This window comes from Parasteatoda tepidariorum, chromosome 3 (genome assembly GCF_982258835.1).
Source record: "Parasteatoda tepidariorum strain Cologne lab strain chromosome 3, Ptep-v5.0, whole genome shotgun sequence".
In the NCBI taxonomy this organism is placed as follows: domain Eukaryota; kingdom Metazoa; phylum Arthropoda; class Arachnida; order Araneae; family Theridiidae; genus Parasteatoda; species Parasteatoda tepidariorum.
In genome coordinates, this window is record NC_141757.1 from 76,583,380 (window position 1) to 76,601,372 (window position 17,993).

General features: G+C 25.5%; 1 protein-coding gene across 2 annotated transcripts in view; it reads right to left on the reverse strand.

Annotated features, from left to right (window-relative positions):
- Nucleotides 1-2,719: 2,719 nt before the first annotated feature.
- Nucleotides 2,720-17,993, reverse strand: part of LOC107449424 (MAGUK p55 subfamily member 7) — a 52,317-nt gene continuing 37,043 nt past the window's right edge. For both annotated transcript variants that reach the window (XM_087159624.1, XM_087159625.1), the window contains 4 exons: nucleotides 17,118-17,198; nucleotides 15,997-16,199; nucleotides 13,432-13,566; nucleotides 2,720-12,051 (listed from right to left, as the gene is read on the reverse strand). In XM_087159624.1, coding sequence (XP_087015750.1) covers nucleotides 11,869-12,051; nucleotides 13,432-13,566; nucleotides 15,997-16,199; nucleotides 17,118-17,198 — 602 coding nt within the window. In that variant the 3' untranslated portion in view covers nucleotides 2,720-11,868. The remainder of the gene's footprint in view (nucleotides 12,052-13,431; nucleotides 13,567-15,996; nucleotides 16,200-17,117; nucleotides 17,199-17,993) is intronic.

Sequence of the window (17,993 nt, forward strand, 5' to 3'; positions counted from 1 at the left end):
ATGTTTAATGTAATTTTCAGTTCCATATAGTTTCCTAACTTAAAAGATTTTTATCTATTTGAAAATCAAGACAAAAACTCGCGTACTTTCCTCTTCTATGACTCTCCACACACTATAATGGTGAAAGCATGCAAAGAGTTGTCATAGGTAAAGAGTTCTGCTTTACACCACTTGTAGCCCATTTTGATCGCATATTCGATTCATAAATTACTGCTTTTAATAACTTATCAGGGACATGGTAGCCCATAGTTAGAGAATCGAGTTCCGGTTTGGAGGGGCAAGGGGTTCGATCATGAACTCCGCTAAGATCCAACGAATACATGCGATAAGCGAGCTCGTAAAATTAGTGGAATCGAATACCTTGTGGTTGGTTGCTGAGAAGTGTCACGGGTACATGGAGCAGGAGAAAATTTCTTCCTACTTCAGTTCTATGTCCAAATTGTGGAAGTACCCTCACAAACGAGATTTTCTCAGCAGAGGATCAAAATTGGGATAACATATTTTCGAATCCTCCTCAGAGATGTCAGCATCCTCAATAATTTATTAAGCTTAATGACAGGCAGTGCGACCTACAAATGGACATCATAGGGGCAGGGACAAATGATTTTTTTTAAACATTTACACAAACTTTTAACGCATTAAATCGATAAATTTTTTTCTTAGTTAAATCCATCAATTCACAAAGGTCAATAAAAATTAGTTGACATATCAGTAAAAATTGTTTTAATGCGTTATTATTTTGACTACATTTTGTGTCTAATGCACGCAATTTCTCTGCTAAAATACCTTTGTATGGAAAACGTAAGTTTATAAAATTTTTACCCAAATGCAAGAGTTAAAGAAAAAATATAAAAGAAAAAAAAAGAAATGCAAAGGAAAAAAAATTTTCAATCAGTATTTTTTTTTGCAAAATAATTTATAACTTCAGATTTTTACAAATTTATTTATATAATGTAAATACGTTATTAATATTTTTAAATTCAAATTTAAATAATTTCTATTAAATTTTAAATATAAAAATATCTAATTTTACTTTTAAATTCCAAATTTTTTTGCAAAATAAATTTAAAAAAAATTCAAAAATTATACTTATTTAGTTTTTTTCAAATATTATATCTTTAGATAAAATATTAAAAAGTACACTGACTCTATAATTAAAAATTTTCTAATTTTAATTTAAGACCACCAAAATGAATTAAATAAGAATAATAATATAGAGTTTCAAGTAAAGCAAAATTTTGACTTAAGTAAATTATACGTTATATTTATTATGTATTACATTTATTATAACGAGTATTACATTATTATATCGATTTTTTTTTAATTATTTAAATACAGTTAATGAAATTGAGCTTAATACGCAATTACCTTTTGTGTTTTGCTTTAAAAAGTTTTTGAAAAATATAGAACAGTTGTGAGATGAGTCGTGGACACTAGATATATTGTACAGAAGATGGTATGGAACATAGAATACTACAATAAAGTAGAATAAAAATAAACATGGATATTAGTTTTCTTTTGTGAAGAAAAAATTTAGCGTAAAATAAAATTAAATTTGAAAGGTGTTTTAAATTTGAATTTTGAATTGAAAAATTTGAAATTCGTATTCATTTTCAGATGAACATAGATAATATGGTATCCACTCGACTATTCAGATAACTTTTGTAGAATATAATTGCATCAAAAATATGATAAAAAAATCACATAACATGATCCTAGATAAACAATAAAGATCTGAATATTTTCAACTGTCATCAGTATAATATTAAGAAGAATTATTCATTATTTTCAACTTCAATTCAGTTTTGGTTTTAATTTAATATGTTCAGGGCACATAAGCAATTAAAATATATAATGAAAACCAAGCATTTAAAATTCTAATTCAATATTGGGGTTAAACCTTTTGCCCTGTCATCAAATAATCACTTTGGTGATAATGTTTTTTTTTTTTTTTTATTGTTACAAAAAAAAAAACAATTTTATCAGGCAGTATGAAGTTACATTATCCAGAAAACTGTATTCCTTTCAGTAAACTTATTTGTTAAATAAATATTATATTTTGCTTTTGAATGTTATACCACAGGGGTGGCGAACCTTTATACACCAACGTGCCAACTTTTTAAAAATAATTGTTTAATGAGGTCATAGACGTGCCTTCAAATAATTTTGACTTCGTGATTATTGAGAATACTAAATACAATCAACTCAAAACTCTTTATTTACATATTTAAAAAAAAATGCATTTTGCCATGTCTGAAGACAACTTAAAGTAACATCAGTGCAATTTCTGTTGTTGCAGATTAGATGACAAATAACTTATATTAAGTTGTAAGATGTTAGTTTAAGCAGGACTGTTATTTTGTTTTGGCTAGTTATTTATTTTTAGCTTGGTTATTAATTGTTTTTTTAGCATTAATTGTTAATTTTTTTATAAATAATTGTTTATTTTATTGTTTGTTTTTGTGAATTTTAATTTAATTGTTACATATGTTTCATAGTGTAATAACATTTGTGTAATAACAATTGTGATCGGTGGCGTGCCCAAAATATTGTGTCTCGTGCCATAAATGGCACGCGTGCCATTGGTTCGCCATCCCTGTTATACCATTATAGATTTATAATGTATATTTGAAATAAAAAGCAACAAATTTACAAATTTTAGTTCATAGTCAACAGTTGCATTAAATGAGTGCGTGAATTGAGTAAAAGAATGGAAAGATTTTTTAGTCTTATATCTATTTAATATATGTTACACAAAAACACACATAATAAAAATATTTGATACACTCAACAAATCACATTATTTTTCACAAATAACAGTTACATGAAACAGACTTATAATTGTTTGATTATGAAAATATAAAGTTGTGGAAAACAAATACACAAACTATATGCATCTTTTAGAAATTGAGAAGTTTTTGTAAAACAAAATTTACAGAGCTTGAAAATTTGTAATTTTGGAACATTCTTATGTAAATAACTTTTTTTTATTATGGTGATAAAGCAACAAACTCATAAGAATACATAAATATATATTATAAAAAAAACCTTTTTTTAAAAAAAAAAAAAACAGTAATTATTTTATTTAACTGTTAGGTAAGTTGTTATTTGAAGTTTTTAAGATATCTGGCAACAATAAGAAATGATTGAAACTGTTTTAGATTTCACATTGACAAAACAAGAAGTGCAATAAATAAGCTATTGCACACCTGCCAACTTTTATGGTTTTCAAAGTGTTTTCTTAGTAGTAAAAAGCCATTGAAGTAACATTATATGCAGATATTCAATTCATATTTCATTAACTACACAATAACATAACTACCAGGCCTGTAATAAGTATCTTTAAATTATTTAAATGTAATGGTAGTTAAAATGAATTAAAATTAAATTTGTTAAAATCGGAATCAAGTGTGAATGTAGAAATTTTGTTACCATACTAAATATAAAATCTTCTACAAAATGCAGAAGAGTTGGCAGGTATGCATGTAATTTTACAAAGTACAGTTTTGGCATCACAAAAATTTTTTTAAATCAACCATAGAAAACATATTTGAAATTATAATGTCTGATTAATTTATAGTGCTTTTTATTTATGTTAAATATATTTCGTTTTTAAATATTTCAAAGTTATTTTTTAATTCACATGAAATAACTTGCAAAGTATTTCTATTTTACATTTTAAATATTCAAGTCAATTGAGATATTTTTCTGTCAGAAGTTAGGGATTCATTTACAAATCATTAAATATATATTATTCTAAGTCTTAGGACAGTTTGTCCTTCTAAATTAATTTTGATTAGTTAGCTTTTTGCTAATTTATCTGTAAGAAAAATATATAGGTATTCAGTGTTATTTCCCACAAAATTTTAATGCAATTATTGTGATTTCTCAACTTCATTTTTCAACTTTTATATTAATAAATTTGATGCAATTAAGCAAAATAAAAAAAAGAAACTTGTTTTAAAAATATGAAGTTACACTACTTTTGCGATCTATATTATTGTATTTTTTGATCTATTTATCCATTAATTTCAGCTCAACTTATGATGGGTTTATACCCATCAAAAACATGAATATTTACATTACCTCTGTTAAAAAAACGAACTGGTTTTTAAGCATAAAATATAAGCTTTTAAGATTGCCATTTTCTTAATTACTCTCCAAATGAAACATTTTGAAATGTCAAAATTTTAAGTTGAAAAGTAAAGGGAAAAACGAGGAATAGTTAGCACCTTACCCCTATGAAATAAATATTTACACACCGATTATTATTTTCATCCTTTAACTCATCTTCATCCAAAAAACAAATTTATGCATAAGTGGGTTTAGGTACAAAAAGCATTGAATCGCTTCAGAAGCAAATTTTAAAATCCCTTAGCATTCATTAATAAAACTTAACTTGTGCCGAGAAAAGCAAATTAGATACTATCAGTATTAATTAAGGGAACTTATTTTTCATGAAGTGCTGACTGGACTGTGTAGTGGTCAGGGAGCTGACCTCACATCAGAAAGGTCCCGGGTTTGAATCTCAGACAGGGCATGGATGTTCTTTCATTCTATGTACTATCTGTTTTTAGTGTAGGAGCAACGTTAACCCACTCTATATGGGGCCCTTGAAGGTGACTAACAAATCTGCCCGACTGATAGCTGAATCACGAGTGTCAATCGGGTGGGCATTAGAAAAAAACATTAGTTTTCATGAAGTAACTAATAAGAAAAGAAGTTACTGAAAAAGCTCATTGTTACAAAATTGATTACAAGAGGGAAATACTAGAATGAAAAGAAACAGAAGAATGAGACAAGAATTCTTTTTAAAATTTCACTTTAATAAAATTATTCAATATAATTCTAAATTTTAAAAAACAAACTATGTCATGTAACAAATATACTACTTATGCACCAGTTTTAAGTTTTTTGATAGATTATATTAGAAAGAAAATATTCAGAGGTTGATCTAACTAGTATAAATGTAAATTTTATTTTGATACTTGTTATAAAGAGATGTTAGCCATGTAATAAAAAGTTAAAATATTAATTATGATACATAAGGTAGGTGAAAAAGTTACTACTAGCAAAATTTAAAACAATAGTGATCACATAATAATGTATAACAAATCATATTAAATAGTAACTTATGTGTTATTGCAGCCTTGAAGAAATAATTTAGTAGCTTTAAATTTTTAAAAATTTAAATTATGAAGTTCCTAAAAATATTTGACAAAACCAAAAGTCTAGAATGTATCTCAGTTATGCTAAGCTAAGGAACAATTTTATTTTAAGTTATTAAAAAATTTAGAATTGAATTATTAAAATTAAGGGTATTCTTTAAAGTTTTTTTGCTATGGAAAATAAAAAAAATTTACATTTTGAGTATCTCATATGTGCACTTAACTGTGTTCTGCTAATGCTTTAATTTTTTCATTTTTATTTAACAAAATTGTTTCCAATTTATAATAGACAAATAGTTTTAATATTTTTAGGTAGCATAAAGCGTTAATGTCATTACTTAAATCAAGCATACTTGTTGCTCACAATCGATAAATACTTCATATTTGTATAATCTTTATTGGCAATGCCCCTACTTAATTTTTATGAGTAAATACATGCCAAATAAATTGTTCGAAATATATTTTCAGAACGCCACGATATTCCTCAAGTGTAATAACTGTCTCAAGGATATAAATTACTATTCACACTGTTTAGTTACACGTATTTTAAACAATGTAGAAACTTTAAAGGCAATGGAATAACAACTTTTGACTATATACAAAGTAAAAGCTCTAAAGAAGAAAAAAAGACTAGTCGAATTATAATAATGATTTACAATTTAGATAAATAACTACGTTTTGAAAATAAATATTAACATATTTTGCAACTACAAGGCATCTAATAAAGAACAAATCATAGCATTTTTTTTAATTAAAAATATAACAAACATTTTGTTTTAGATTATTTTATAAAAAAATATTTTTCCAAATTGTTTAAATTTTTTTGATTAAAGTATAAAACTCAATTGCTAAAACTGTCTGAACAAACATAATATACAAACAAATTTACTAGATTTCTAAAAAAGAAATATTGAAAATTCCAAAAATTTGCAATTCATGTCACAATAGTACCACACAGAAAAATGATAATATTTTTAGTACATAAAAGACATTCAATACAAGTGGTACAATATTTCCACAATATTTTATACAATATCACACAGACAATGGAAGACGTAAGTAATACACACATATTGGTAAATACATTCAAATATAGAAGCCATTGATAAAATCTAAAACGCTGAATATATGTATAATTTTTTAATATTGCACAAGTTTCTTACATAGCTAAAATATATTTTAAACTTAAGGAAACAATTCAAACTCACTTACTTTTTTCAGAATAATAGAAGTGAGAAAAATAAGAGATAATTAAATTTTTTTAACTTATAAACCATTAAAATACTTAAGCCCAAAGTAAAAAAATTCTAACTTAAATAAAAGTCAGTATATAAATATTTTAAATGTAACATATGTTAACTCTTTCTCTTACAGTATAATACCTACACTTACACCTTAATTGTTGCGTACAACAAAATACTTTTTATAAATTTTGCATTGTAGTATTCTTTAAGGAAAAGTTACAATTGCAGTGATGTGCTGATAATCTAAGTTCTATTTAATCTGAGATGCTGCTAATGCATCTTTCGGAAGAAGAAATGTACGAATCTTTGCCTGATCAAAAATATACATGATTGATAGAAACTGATAATTTAACTGTTCATAATTCTGTATCATAAAAGTGGAGGTTGTAATGCAATATATGAAAGGAAATGCATAGCTTGAAAGCATAATTTATAAATGTGAATATCTGATGCAAAATATTATCAAAATATAATATTATATAATTCTTCAAATGCACAGTTTAAGAGTTAAAAAAGGGTAAATGCATAACATAATAAGCAAGTATATCAACCAATATCATCTTTATTATTAGGATATAGCACAGTTTAAATTGAACTGAGTGTAAAGTTTGATGGCAAAAGAGACAGATGTGGTTACACTGCAACAAACTAAAGTTTAAAAAAAAAAGATCACAAAAGATAAAACCTACCGAAGAAATATTGATTTTGAACATATCCTACTTTTAATTATAATCAAAGCTTTTTACTAATGCCTGATAGTGATAATAGGCTGATTAACACATACAGCTGAATGAATATTTTTTACAATAGAAAATTGCACCTAAACTTATTTTTCTGATCCTCGTTGGCAAAAATCTCAACTAGCTAGGATTACCAGCACTACACTGTATTCAAATAAATGTAAAAAAATATCAAAGCAGCAAGTTTTGGTTTCATTAACATGGATTCTCTTGCCATTTCTGTTTTTCTCTCTTAGATATTGAAATATTAAAAATTCTACCAAATATGCAAAACATTACTTGTAATGATCTTAATTTCTATTTTATTAATTTTTGGCTACTAACACTTAGGCTCTTCTATTCAAATATTTAATTTTTTAAGGTAGGAATTATGTGAAAAGTTTCCAGAATGCAACGCTTGGAGGTAGTAAGCACAAAAATCCTTATTTCTTTGTTTACCAATCATAACACGTTATTACATAATTATTTATTTAAAGGAAAAAAAAATATGATAGTTTTCATTGAAACTTAAAATTGTTGAAGAAAATTAATGTGGATTAGAAAATTGTGATTAATCTTGTTAATTTGGGCTTTTAATTCCACGCTCAATAATTTTTAAATACTTTATAACCATTCTAAATTCCTGATCTTTTGTCATTGTAAATATTAAATAAATAATTTAATAAACTAAAAAATTGATATTTAGGGTTATCGCAACATAACATTTGTAATAAAAAAAAGTAAGAAATGGGAAGGAATGTCTGCGTCAAAATAGACAAATCAAATTAGTAATAGAACTAAAATGGCACCAGGACTGAAACGCAATGGGTCTGAAACAGTGCGACTAAAATGTCAGGGACTAAAAGATCCATAGACAATTTTATCACTGTTTGAATTCATTGTCTTTATAAATAATACAATTTGTTTTGGTTATAATATATATATATATATATATATAATTACTATTTTTAATTACTTTAAAATTATGTTTTATTTTAACCCAATGACTATTTGGCTTAAATTTTTTACACCAAAATGTGGCTCCTCTTCAACTTAACAAAGTAAAACACTCTCAAAACAACGAGTTTGTGAGACAAACAGGTCAAAGATATAAAGACTATTGTTTTTGAGACCAATGGTCTGATAGTGGCAATGCGGTTAGAATTGCCCAATGTCTGTCTTTCCTGCAAATCAATCAAGCTAGTACTGATTGATCAGAAGCTGGGTAGGCTTTAAAAAACCATCACCAGGGATAGAACCCCAAACTTTCACAATGGCAGCTCAGGGCCCTAGCCATTGTGTCATCCTAATTCCTATACCAGATTTATATATTATCATAATATATTTTATTATATGATTCTTATATTACTGCTATAGCACAACATGAACAAAATCATTACAACTAAGCCTTTTAAGTAACTTTATAAGCAGTAATACTTTTTAACAATTTTTTTTCAGAGATTCATTAAATGAATAAATTGTAATATTTTAACTGGCATGAGTTAAATTTTCATGTTTAGAGAAATAAAGTTATAAAATGTTATGGTAATTACAAAAAGTATTTAATGGTGTATATTTATCAAATATAGTTAATTGTTAATATTTTATTATGAATTTAAAATTACATATAAATTATACAGAAATTATTGCTTACATATAAGTGATAAAATTTTTATTAAGTTGCTTAATATGTAAGTAATAAAGGCAGAGACTAGCAGCTATCAGAACTAAGAACAAAAAGTTTCTGTTTTTAGCAATGACAAACTTTAAACAAATCCTCAAAATTGAGATAATAAAAACCTCTGACTTGTTAGTTGAAAGAAGCATTATAAATATGGTAAAAGTGGCACAAAATATGAGGACAGAAATTGGATACCATAGTTCAGTTCAGCAAAGCTAATGGAACAGTTGTACTATTTATAGGAAAATATTAATACTGTCAAGGAATATATATTTTATACAAATTTCTTATTTAAAAATTCACAAAATAATTTAAGAATTCAAAATCTGAAAATAACAATTTAATAATAGCAGCTTATTTCAAATAACATTTTATTTTATACAGGCAATTTAATCTGTAAATGATCAACACATTTAAAATTATTTGAAATAATGATATTTAAAATAATATTCAAATTGAATACATTTCATAAAAAAAAATTTACATGATTTAATATAACATTATAAAGATAAGCAGTAAATATAGCACTAAAAGACATAAAAAGTAAATGAATACATTAATGTCTTAAATATTTAGATTCTTTTAATGTATTTTTCTCAAAATTAATTTTTAGAAAATCGACACTACTTCATAATCCTAAAATTAAATTCGCCTATATGCTAATACATGATTATAAAAGAAACAAGTTGATATTTGGCAATGTTTACATTTTTTACAAGGGTCAAATTACTTTCCTAATCATGGCAAAGAGTTATTATAATTGTTTGAAGAAAGTGCACTAGTATTGGCACAGGATCTTTATTTTTTACCATAAGATTATTTTAATAAGCATTGTTGCATAATTCATTTACTATGCTTAGCATTAACTCTTTAAAAATAAGCAATAATTGTTTTATATATTTTTAAACTTATTAAGAATTTCAGTAAAAAACTATAATAATCTATAGCTGATTACAATATACTATAACTAAATACGTAAGTCAATACGTTTCATTTAAATAATAAATTTAAACAATGATTTATAAGTTAGTAACAAGCTTATTTCATGAACAAATATTTCTACTGAAATAAATTTTAATGAAAAAATAATAAAAATGAGTAAATAATGAAAAAAAGTAAAAAGAAGTGTAAAACTAAATATCAAATTTATAAGTATTGAATGCTTTTATAAATTTCAAACATGCATGGAAAAATAAGAACTATTCATTTAGATGTACTTTCAAGCTCAATGTGAAAATTTTATATTTAAAATAGTACTTAAAAACAAGTTCATTATGATAATACTGGTAAGTAATTTTTATCAGGCAGGTACAGTTTTAACTGAAAAAATTATCAGTAAAAAACTAAATAAAAAACTCAAAAGAATTTATGTATTGAGTAAAATAAAAAGGAATATGGAGAAAAACAACTCAAATGTAAAGGGGGAAAATATAAGGAAAAAATAGAATTCCTGGAACAATGTGTCATCAGCGTTGGCATGTTTTATTCTCCCCCTTTTTATTTGAAATACTTTTCAAATATTTTGTTTTTTCCTCTTTTTCTTAGTTAGCATTTTATTTAAACTACTTACTCAGCTGCTTTAGGGCTATTTGTCATTTCATTTAAGTTTTATTATTATATTTTCCTTAGACATAAAATACTTAAAAGAACTGGCAAATCAATTTTTGAAATATTTTAACCAATTTATAACTAAATGGCTCTTTAACGCAGAAAAAAAAATTCTAAGTAAAGTACTTTTTTACAACCACTTCATAATAAAAATTAAGTTGAATACAGACACAACATGTAAATAAGTACTTGCTCTAAGTAGAGCAATAATTAGGTTTTAAATAAGTAACAAGCATGTTATCTATATGTTCAGCAGTTAAAGCTTTAGAACAAACACAATGATCTTTTTTTTTGAAAAAAAAAAAAAAAAGATGAATGAAGTTTAAATTTTTTTAAAGAGTATATATAAATGTTGATTAATATCCATTTAGAACACAAAAATTATCTAAGTTTTGCACGCATCTAATGCACCGATAAACACAAATTAATGATTGTTGAGTATATTAAGCAATATAAATGCATCATTTAATTTATATCAGTTTCTGAAAAAAGTTTGGCATTGGCTGTACATTAAAAAAAAATGTAAAGCGTAATAAGGTATTAATAAACATGAATTTAAATTTTAACAGAAAACCTTTTTAGAAAAAAAAGGCTAGACATTTATGCACAAAGCTTTATGTAGTTAATTTTAAAGATTTAAAATAATAACAAAAAATGGTGATAAATTTGATAAAAGATATTTATGCAGATTTGAAAATCAAAAAAAAAAAAAAAAGCTTTTTAAGTAATATTATCTTTTCAAATTACAGAAAAAGATTTTTAAAACGAATTAAGTGATACCTTTTTTAACCTGAAATAATTAGTAATCTAGAAATTATTAAGTATAAACATAATTAAGAATATGCAATGTAATTTAAAATACAAAACTAGTCAGCAAAAACATAATTGAATTTAAATATTTAATTTTTTAAAAAAAATCTAAGTACAAAGAATTTGATGAACACAAGTATTTCGGTGGGTATTAAAGCTATAATAACATGCAGAAGAATATTGTTTTTATAATTGAATAACAGGAAATGGATAGATATATAATAAAGAAATGCATGCAATGAAATAATCGTTAGAAATACTAAAAATCCTGAGTAAATGCATGAATTTTTTTTTAAAAAAAAAAAGCAAATGAAAAATTTAACATTTTAAAAAACACTTAAGTTAAAAGAGTTTACAACTGATTTCATATGACAGCACCCTAAATGGAGAAGTTAAAAATATACACCTTTTTTTAAAAAAGGTAATTTTCACAAAGCTTTTTACAGAATACACATATACATACACATAATTAAATACATATTTATAGCAATAAAGCATTTCTATGACATCAAAAGAAATTTACAACATGGGGTCATTACACATGCTAATATGTTAAGATATATCATAAATATATACTGAATTCTGTAGTATTTTCTGTTAATGGAAGTTTGATAATACTGTTAGTATATAAGCAATCTCTAAGGTGTTAAAACCCAACTTGAAGGAGCCCAATGAGGCTCAGTTTCTACACTTTTGACAATTGTCAATAGTTCTTTAGATGACTTGTTTATTTCTTCATTAACTAAAGTAGCATTGAATCTATGCCCATATACTCTCTCTATGTTCCAGCTATTATCTATTATATCTTGCAATTCTCTATCCTACGTTGAAAAATAATGATTTTATTAAATAATATTAAATAATAATAATAAAATTTTTATTAAATTTAATAAATAATATTTTTAGCAAAACATAAATTATATGAGAAGCAAGAAATGCACTATATAAGATTTATCATGAATGTAATTTGAAATTGCAGAATATGTTTTGTCAAGAAAAGTTTGATAATGCTGTCAGTATAAACAATCCTTAAAGGTCAACTGACCAACAAGGCTCCATTTTGATAATTAAAATGACTTATTTCTACTTTTTTTAATATACAGAACAAATAACCATATGCCATCTCGATTATGTTGTTATTTATAGGAGAAAACTAAAGGAGAGAAGACAGGGACGAATGTTCCAGGTAAACCAGGCTGAGGGTCTAGTGAAATTTTTTTAATAAAAGTAAAATGTTTCTTATTTTAATTTCATAACAAAAATGTGTTACAAATTTATTTAAACTTTTGAAATATTTCACATTTTCTTACAATTAAACTAACTACAACTTAAATAAATAATAAGCCAAAACGTATTGAAATTCCCCCTAAAAGAAACGAGTATTTATAAAATATTTTGATGTTATAAATTTAGTATAGTTATGGAAATTGATATTTTGAGAATTAAAAGGTACAATACCGTTTAAAGAATCTTTTTCAAAAAATATGAAAATTACTTTCTGTTTGCAATGAGTTTTGACCCAGAGCTCACAAAACCTGTAATCAGGCTTGATTATCAAGAATCTATTACTAATAAAGGATAGTAAAAAAGTTTCTTCCATTTTAAAAATATGTTAGAAGTAACCTATTAGGATTTGAAAATAATGTTGAGTTAAAAAGCCTAATTTCAATTTAGATGTTAAAATGCAAATAATGATTTAATAACTTACTTAGTAATAAAAAACTTTAAATGTCAAAATTGCATTTTAGTTAATCTTCAATTATTATTCTTACATGGCTTAAAAATCACTATTAAGTAAGCAATCACTATTAATGAAGAAACACTGTCATAAGCAAGTAGGACAGACATGTGAAGGTTTCAGAGCTATAAACAATTATCTTCTCAAATTTGAGACATAAAGGCCATAGTCAATGCTGTGTCACAGCACTGATTATTATGGCTTCTGCTTATAGTACTAAAAGGACTACTTGTTTATTTATTCCATTTAAATTGTTTAGACATTATTTTACAATCCACACAAAGAAAAGTGTTAACTTTTGAGCAAATTTAGGTAAAAGTACAAGCATAAATTTGCTGTTATAATATAATGATACACATAGTAACATCACAACAAAGGCATTTTAATATTGTTAGCAAACTTATCAAAAAGTTTTAAAAAGCATATGTAAAATTTCAATTTTAAATATCAGAAACAGACTTACTGTAAAGCCACGGGAATAATTTTCATCGAAAGATGACTGAGCGTTATTTCTAGTTTCTTTGAGCAATTCAAAAGGCGGAGGTTTAATAAAAATAACAAAGGGTTTTAATTCTGCAGTACATAAAAGTTTCAGAGCCTGAAAGTAAATACAATCATAATTACAAAATGTATCAATCATGCATAGTAGTATAAGCTATCATGGAATTAAAAATTATTGCATTAATGTAATAAACAGTTTTTTTTCTTTTTTAAAAAAACTTTACAATATTTCTTTGAAAAAAAATTAGTCACCAGCTTGTCGATCCTTAAAAATATGCAGTCCACTTTTAACACACGTACTCTTAATAAAATATAACCCTTTGATAGAGGGTTTGAAAGATTTAAATTTTGGAAACCGTCTTTAAAATTTCTACTTTTCTATACAATGTTACTACTATATTTGATTTTAGAACAGTGCATTGCGATTTGCAACGATTTCATGCTAAATCCACATGGTTTTTGAAATCTTAATTTCTTAAAAAAAATTGATTTCTTTATCACACAAGCTTTTGGAAAGACACAAACAGGAAATTCATTTTAGAAATTTTTTTCCACATAGTTAAAGTGGAAAAAACAATTCCATTGCTAGTGTGGTTGAAATCACCTCCCATAAAAACTATGTTCAGTGCTGTCAATATACAGAGAGATTAAAATTTATTTAAATATTAGGTGTCAAGGTAATTTTTGAAAAGAAATAAATAATATTTCTAAAACTATTTATATGTCGATATAAAAAATTTAAAATCAATTTTAAAATTTTTTTTTTTTTTTTTTTTGAATTTAAATAATGTAAGTTTTTTTCTTTTTTTGTTGTTGGTTAGTTTAAGTTTGGAAACTGATGAAGTTCGAGAAATTTATACAACTGATCAAACTTTGAAAAAAAGTTTAGCTTCATTTGTAGATTATAACTGTTCTATTCATCATCATGCTGCATAATTGCATCCGATATCAATTTTATTTATTTAAAAATTTTTTTAGAAACTGTTTGGATTTAACAAACTTTTAATGCTCGAGATCTAATTGTATCTAAGTTTTACTTATATGATCAAGTACTATAGATTATATTGTTACGATGAATTCAACTTTTAATGAAATAAATCAGGAACTACAAATATATAAGAGTGATATCTCCTTCTAAGAGAAACAGTTTTTAACTTTTACTATCAGCAAATTCCTTAAGGTAATATTATTGCAGATTAGAAACAAACTTGTTTCTGCCCATAAAACTAGTTTTTTCTTTTATTTAATAAATTTTGAGTTAGTGTGAGAGCCTGAAAAATACAACTAATACAATAATTGAACAAGATATTTGATAAAATTTTAAAAATTCAAAGATGGAACAACTTTCCATGATTTTGCTCAAACTTATTTATAAAAACTTATTTATAGAGTAATTGCAACTTATTGTTGCAACTTATTTATAGAGTAATTTATTCACAGAATAATTGAAAGCAACTGTAAAAGGTTTTTCCAGATAAAATTTTTGGTTACAGTGATAGAATGTCATTGTGTGAACAAACATAATTCTTTGACAAGTTTTACATGCAGAATATCATTTCAGATCTATATTTTACCAACAAAGCAAACCAGGTAAATATTTTTAAAAAAATTCTATTGAGTTTCTTTATATTTTCATGGGACATAATATAACACCATTTAATCAAATTAACATTTCATCAGTGGACACACTGCCTGCTAACATACAGGAACCTTTCAGCTGTCAATGGTGAAACCAAAAACTGACAGTGCCCAGAGGTCCCATAATGGAAAATCAATTAAGAAAAAGCAATTAGAAAAATTGAAATGTAAATGCAAAGAAAAATAAATGACAAACAATCACAAAGTAAGTCTTAATAATGACTTAAAAGTACACAAACTAAGACATAAAGAGACGCCCACAAATAAGAAAAATAAATAAAGATAAAGTTAGAATAGCCACATCAAAATAAAATATAAATTGCCAAATCATTAAGAAAACTTAGAAATTAATCAAGTGCTGACCCCTTTTTTGAAAATCTTGAAAAAATAAAACAGAAAAACATTACTTAAAATCTCTTCTTTTATCGTATAATCCAAAGAAATTTTTTTAGTTATGAAGTTTGATATCAAGATCCAGAAAATAAGCGCAATTTTCATCTGAATTAGTCTTAATTAAATTTAGTTCCTTAGAATAAATATCTTTAATTAAATCAAAATCATTACAATCAAAAATAATTAAATCATCAATAAATCTAAACCCAATTAATAAATTATGTTGTAAAAATTTTTGTTCATAAAAATGTAAGAAAATATTAGCAAATACACTTGAACAACAATTCTCCATTGAAGTACCTTGAATTTGTCTGTAAAAACAAATACCCTTAAAAAGATAATTTTCAAAAATGTTTATATTACATAAATTTATCCAATCTTCCTTATCAATGTCCTCATTATTCAAATATTTATCGAAAATTTGCAAACACCATTTATTCAGGTTTCAGTGTAAAGCACAAATACTTAGATTAGTAAATAAAAAACTTTTATTTACCTGAGGATGGGGATTCATAATGCAGATACGTCCTGATCGCACTATTGTAAATACAGATTCTAAACTAGTGCCATACAAATTTCCCCGATATTCTCCATATTCCACAAATTTGCCATCACGAATACCTTGCTCCATAGTTTCCCGTGTTACAAAATAATACTCTTTGCCTTCCTCTTCCCAACTTTTAGGAGGCCTGCTGGTGTCTGTTTAAAAAGATAAGCTATATAAATACAGTAGAATGCAATTTATCCGGATGATTAAAAAATCAAACAGTTCAATGAACTAGATAGATCAAAGACCACATATTTTTCAAACAATTGTTTAACAAAAAAAAGGAGTAAAAAAATTTTTAAACAATTTTTTTAAGCGAAAATTTGTCTTCTTTATTTTTTAAAACCAGTCAAAAATTACTTTAGGACTTTGATGTCCTTCGAAAATGGACCCTTCCCTCCTCTCTACTCACATTTGTTCTGCACCGTTTCAATTAGAGTGGAAAGTGAAGTCAACCAATTTCCATTGGAGGGATATGTTTCCAGCCTCATTTGCTTTTAAAGAGTGTGTTAGAGAGCACACTATTTTTCTAATAAGTTTTGTAACAAATTTCATTAGAATTGTTCTGCATATTGATTTGTATTTTGAATCAGTTTTGGTCAAAGAAATGAAAAATTCAGATACTCAAGAAGTAGATTAACATTATAAATTTGATTCATACAAAAATGTTTGTAATATGCCTTACAGTAATTACCAGTTCTAAGTCTAAAAAAGTGTGAATGGTATTTAAAAAAACATAACCACGGCTGTTTTTTTCCTAAATTTTCAGTTGTAATAGTTATTTTTAATACGGATATGGTTTCATTTTTTAAAATTGTCTAATTGTTAACTAAACTGGGTAGACTTCAGCCTTGATCTGTCTGGATAATCTATGCTTTACTGTATGCATAAAATAATAACTAAAACACCCAGAAATTATAAAAACATGAACATATTCTTTTGCCAACTGTTTCAATAAAAGCTACAATTTTAACACTAGCTATTTGAATGAATTTAAATATGTGTGAAAGCATGAATCAATACTTTACAAATGTACAGGCAAATGTAGTTGGATAATATAAATTACTAACGAGGAATAGTTGTTTTGTAATGTACAGGATCATATGAGATGAGTCGTTGTTTTAATTCATTTCGTCCAACTCCTGGAGCACCTAAAAACAATCATAAGAAAAAATTTTATTCTCAAGTATACATATATATAAGTAAATTAATAATAAAACATTATTTCAAAAATATTTTTTTTTTTTTTTTTTACAGAATTACAATAACAAATTTTCAGGAATAATTTAAAGTGTCAGCAATCATTAAAAAAAATTGATAGCAGCAACTATTTTGATTTTATTTGGAAAAATCATGCATTTTAAACAAACTATTAAGTAAAACATTCCTGCAGTAGTTAATTGTTGGGCAAAAGGACCATGGAGGTTAAGGCCCTCCACTTTCCAGTCCATTGGCATGATGGTGGCATTGCGTAGTGATTGCATTTAATTTTCAGACAAGCTGGTTAAAACTCCAGTCTTATACAATGTCAGTGCTGCGTCTTAACCACTGTGTAGTCTATTACGATTATAGCATGCTTATAAAAAAAAATTCAAGAAGAATAACTCAAATCTACATTTTTACTTAACAATACTTCTAAATATCAAATTATTGAAATGGAAAATAAACTATAAATAATACAGGGTTCCCACTCTATGATGAGATTGAAATTCAAGGACTTTCCAGGACTTTTCAAGGACCTCAACAAAATTTTCAAGGACCTTAATCTAAGACCAATTTTAAAAATTATTCTCTTCTATTTTACTAGAAGCAACAATGCTTGTTGTGGCAATAATTAATTTCAAATATAATACCTAAATGCTTTGCCTATATAGAGAGAAGAGAATACATGTATTATGGACTAAAATTTATATTTTTTTAAAAACAACCCTACTGGTTTTGCATAT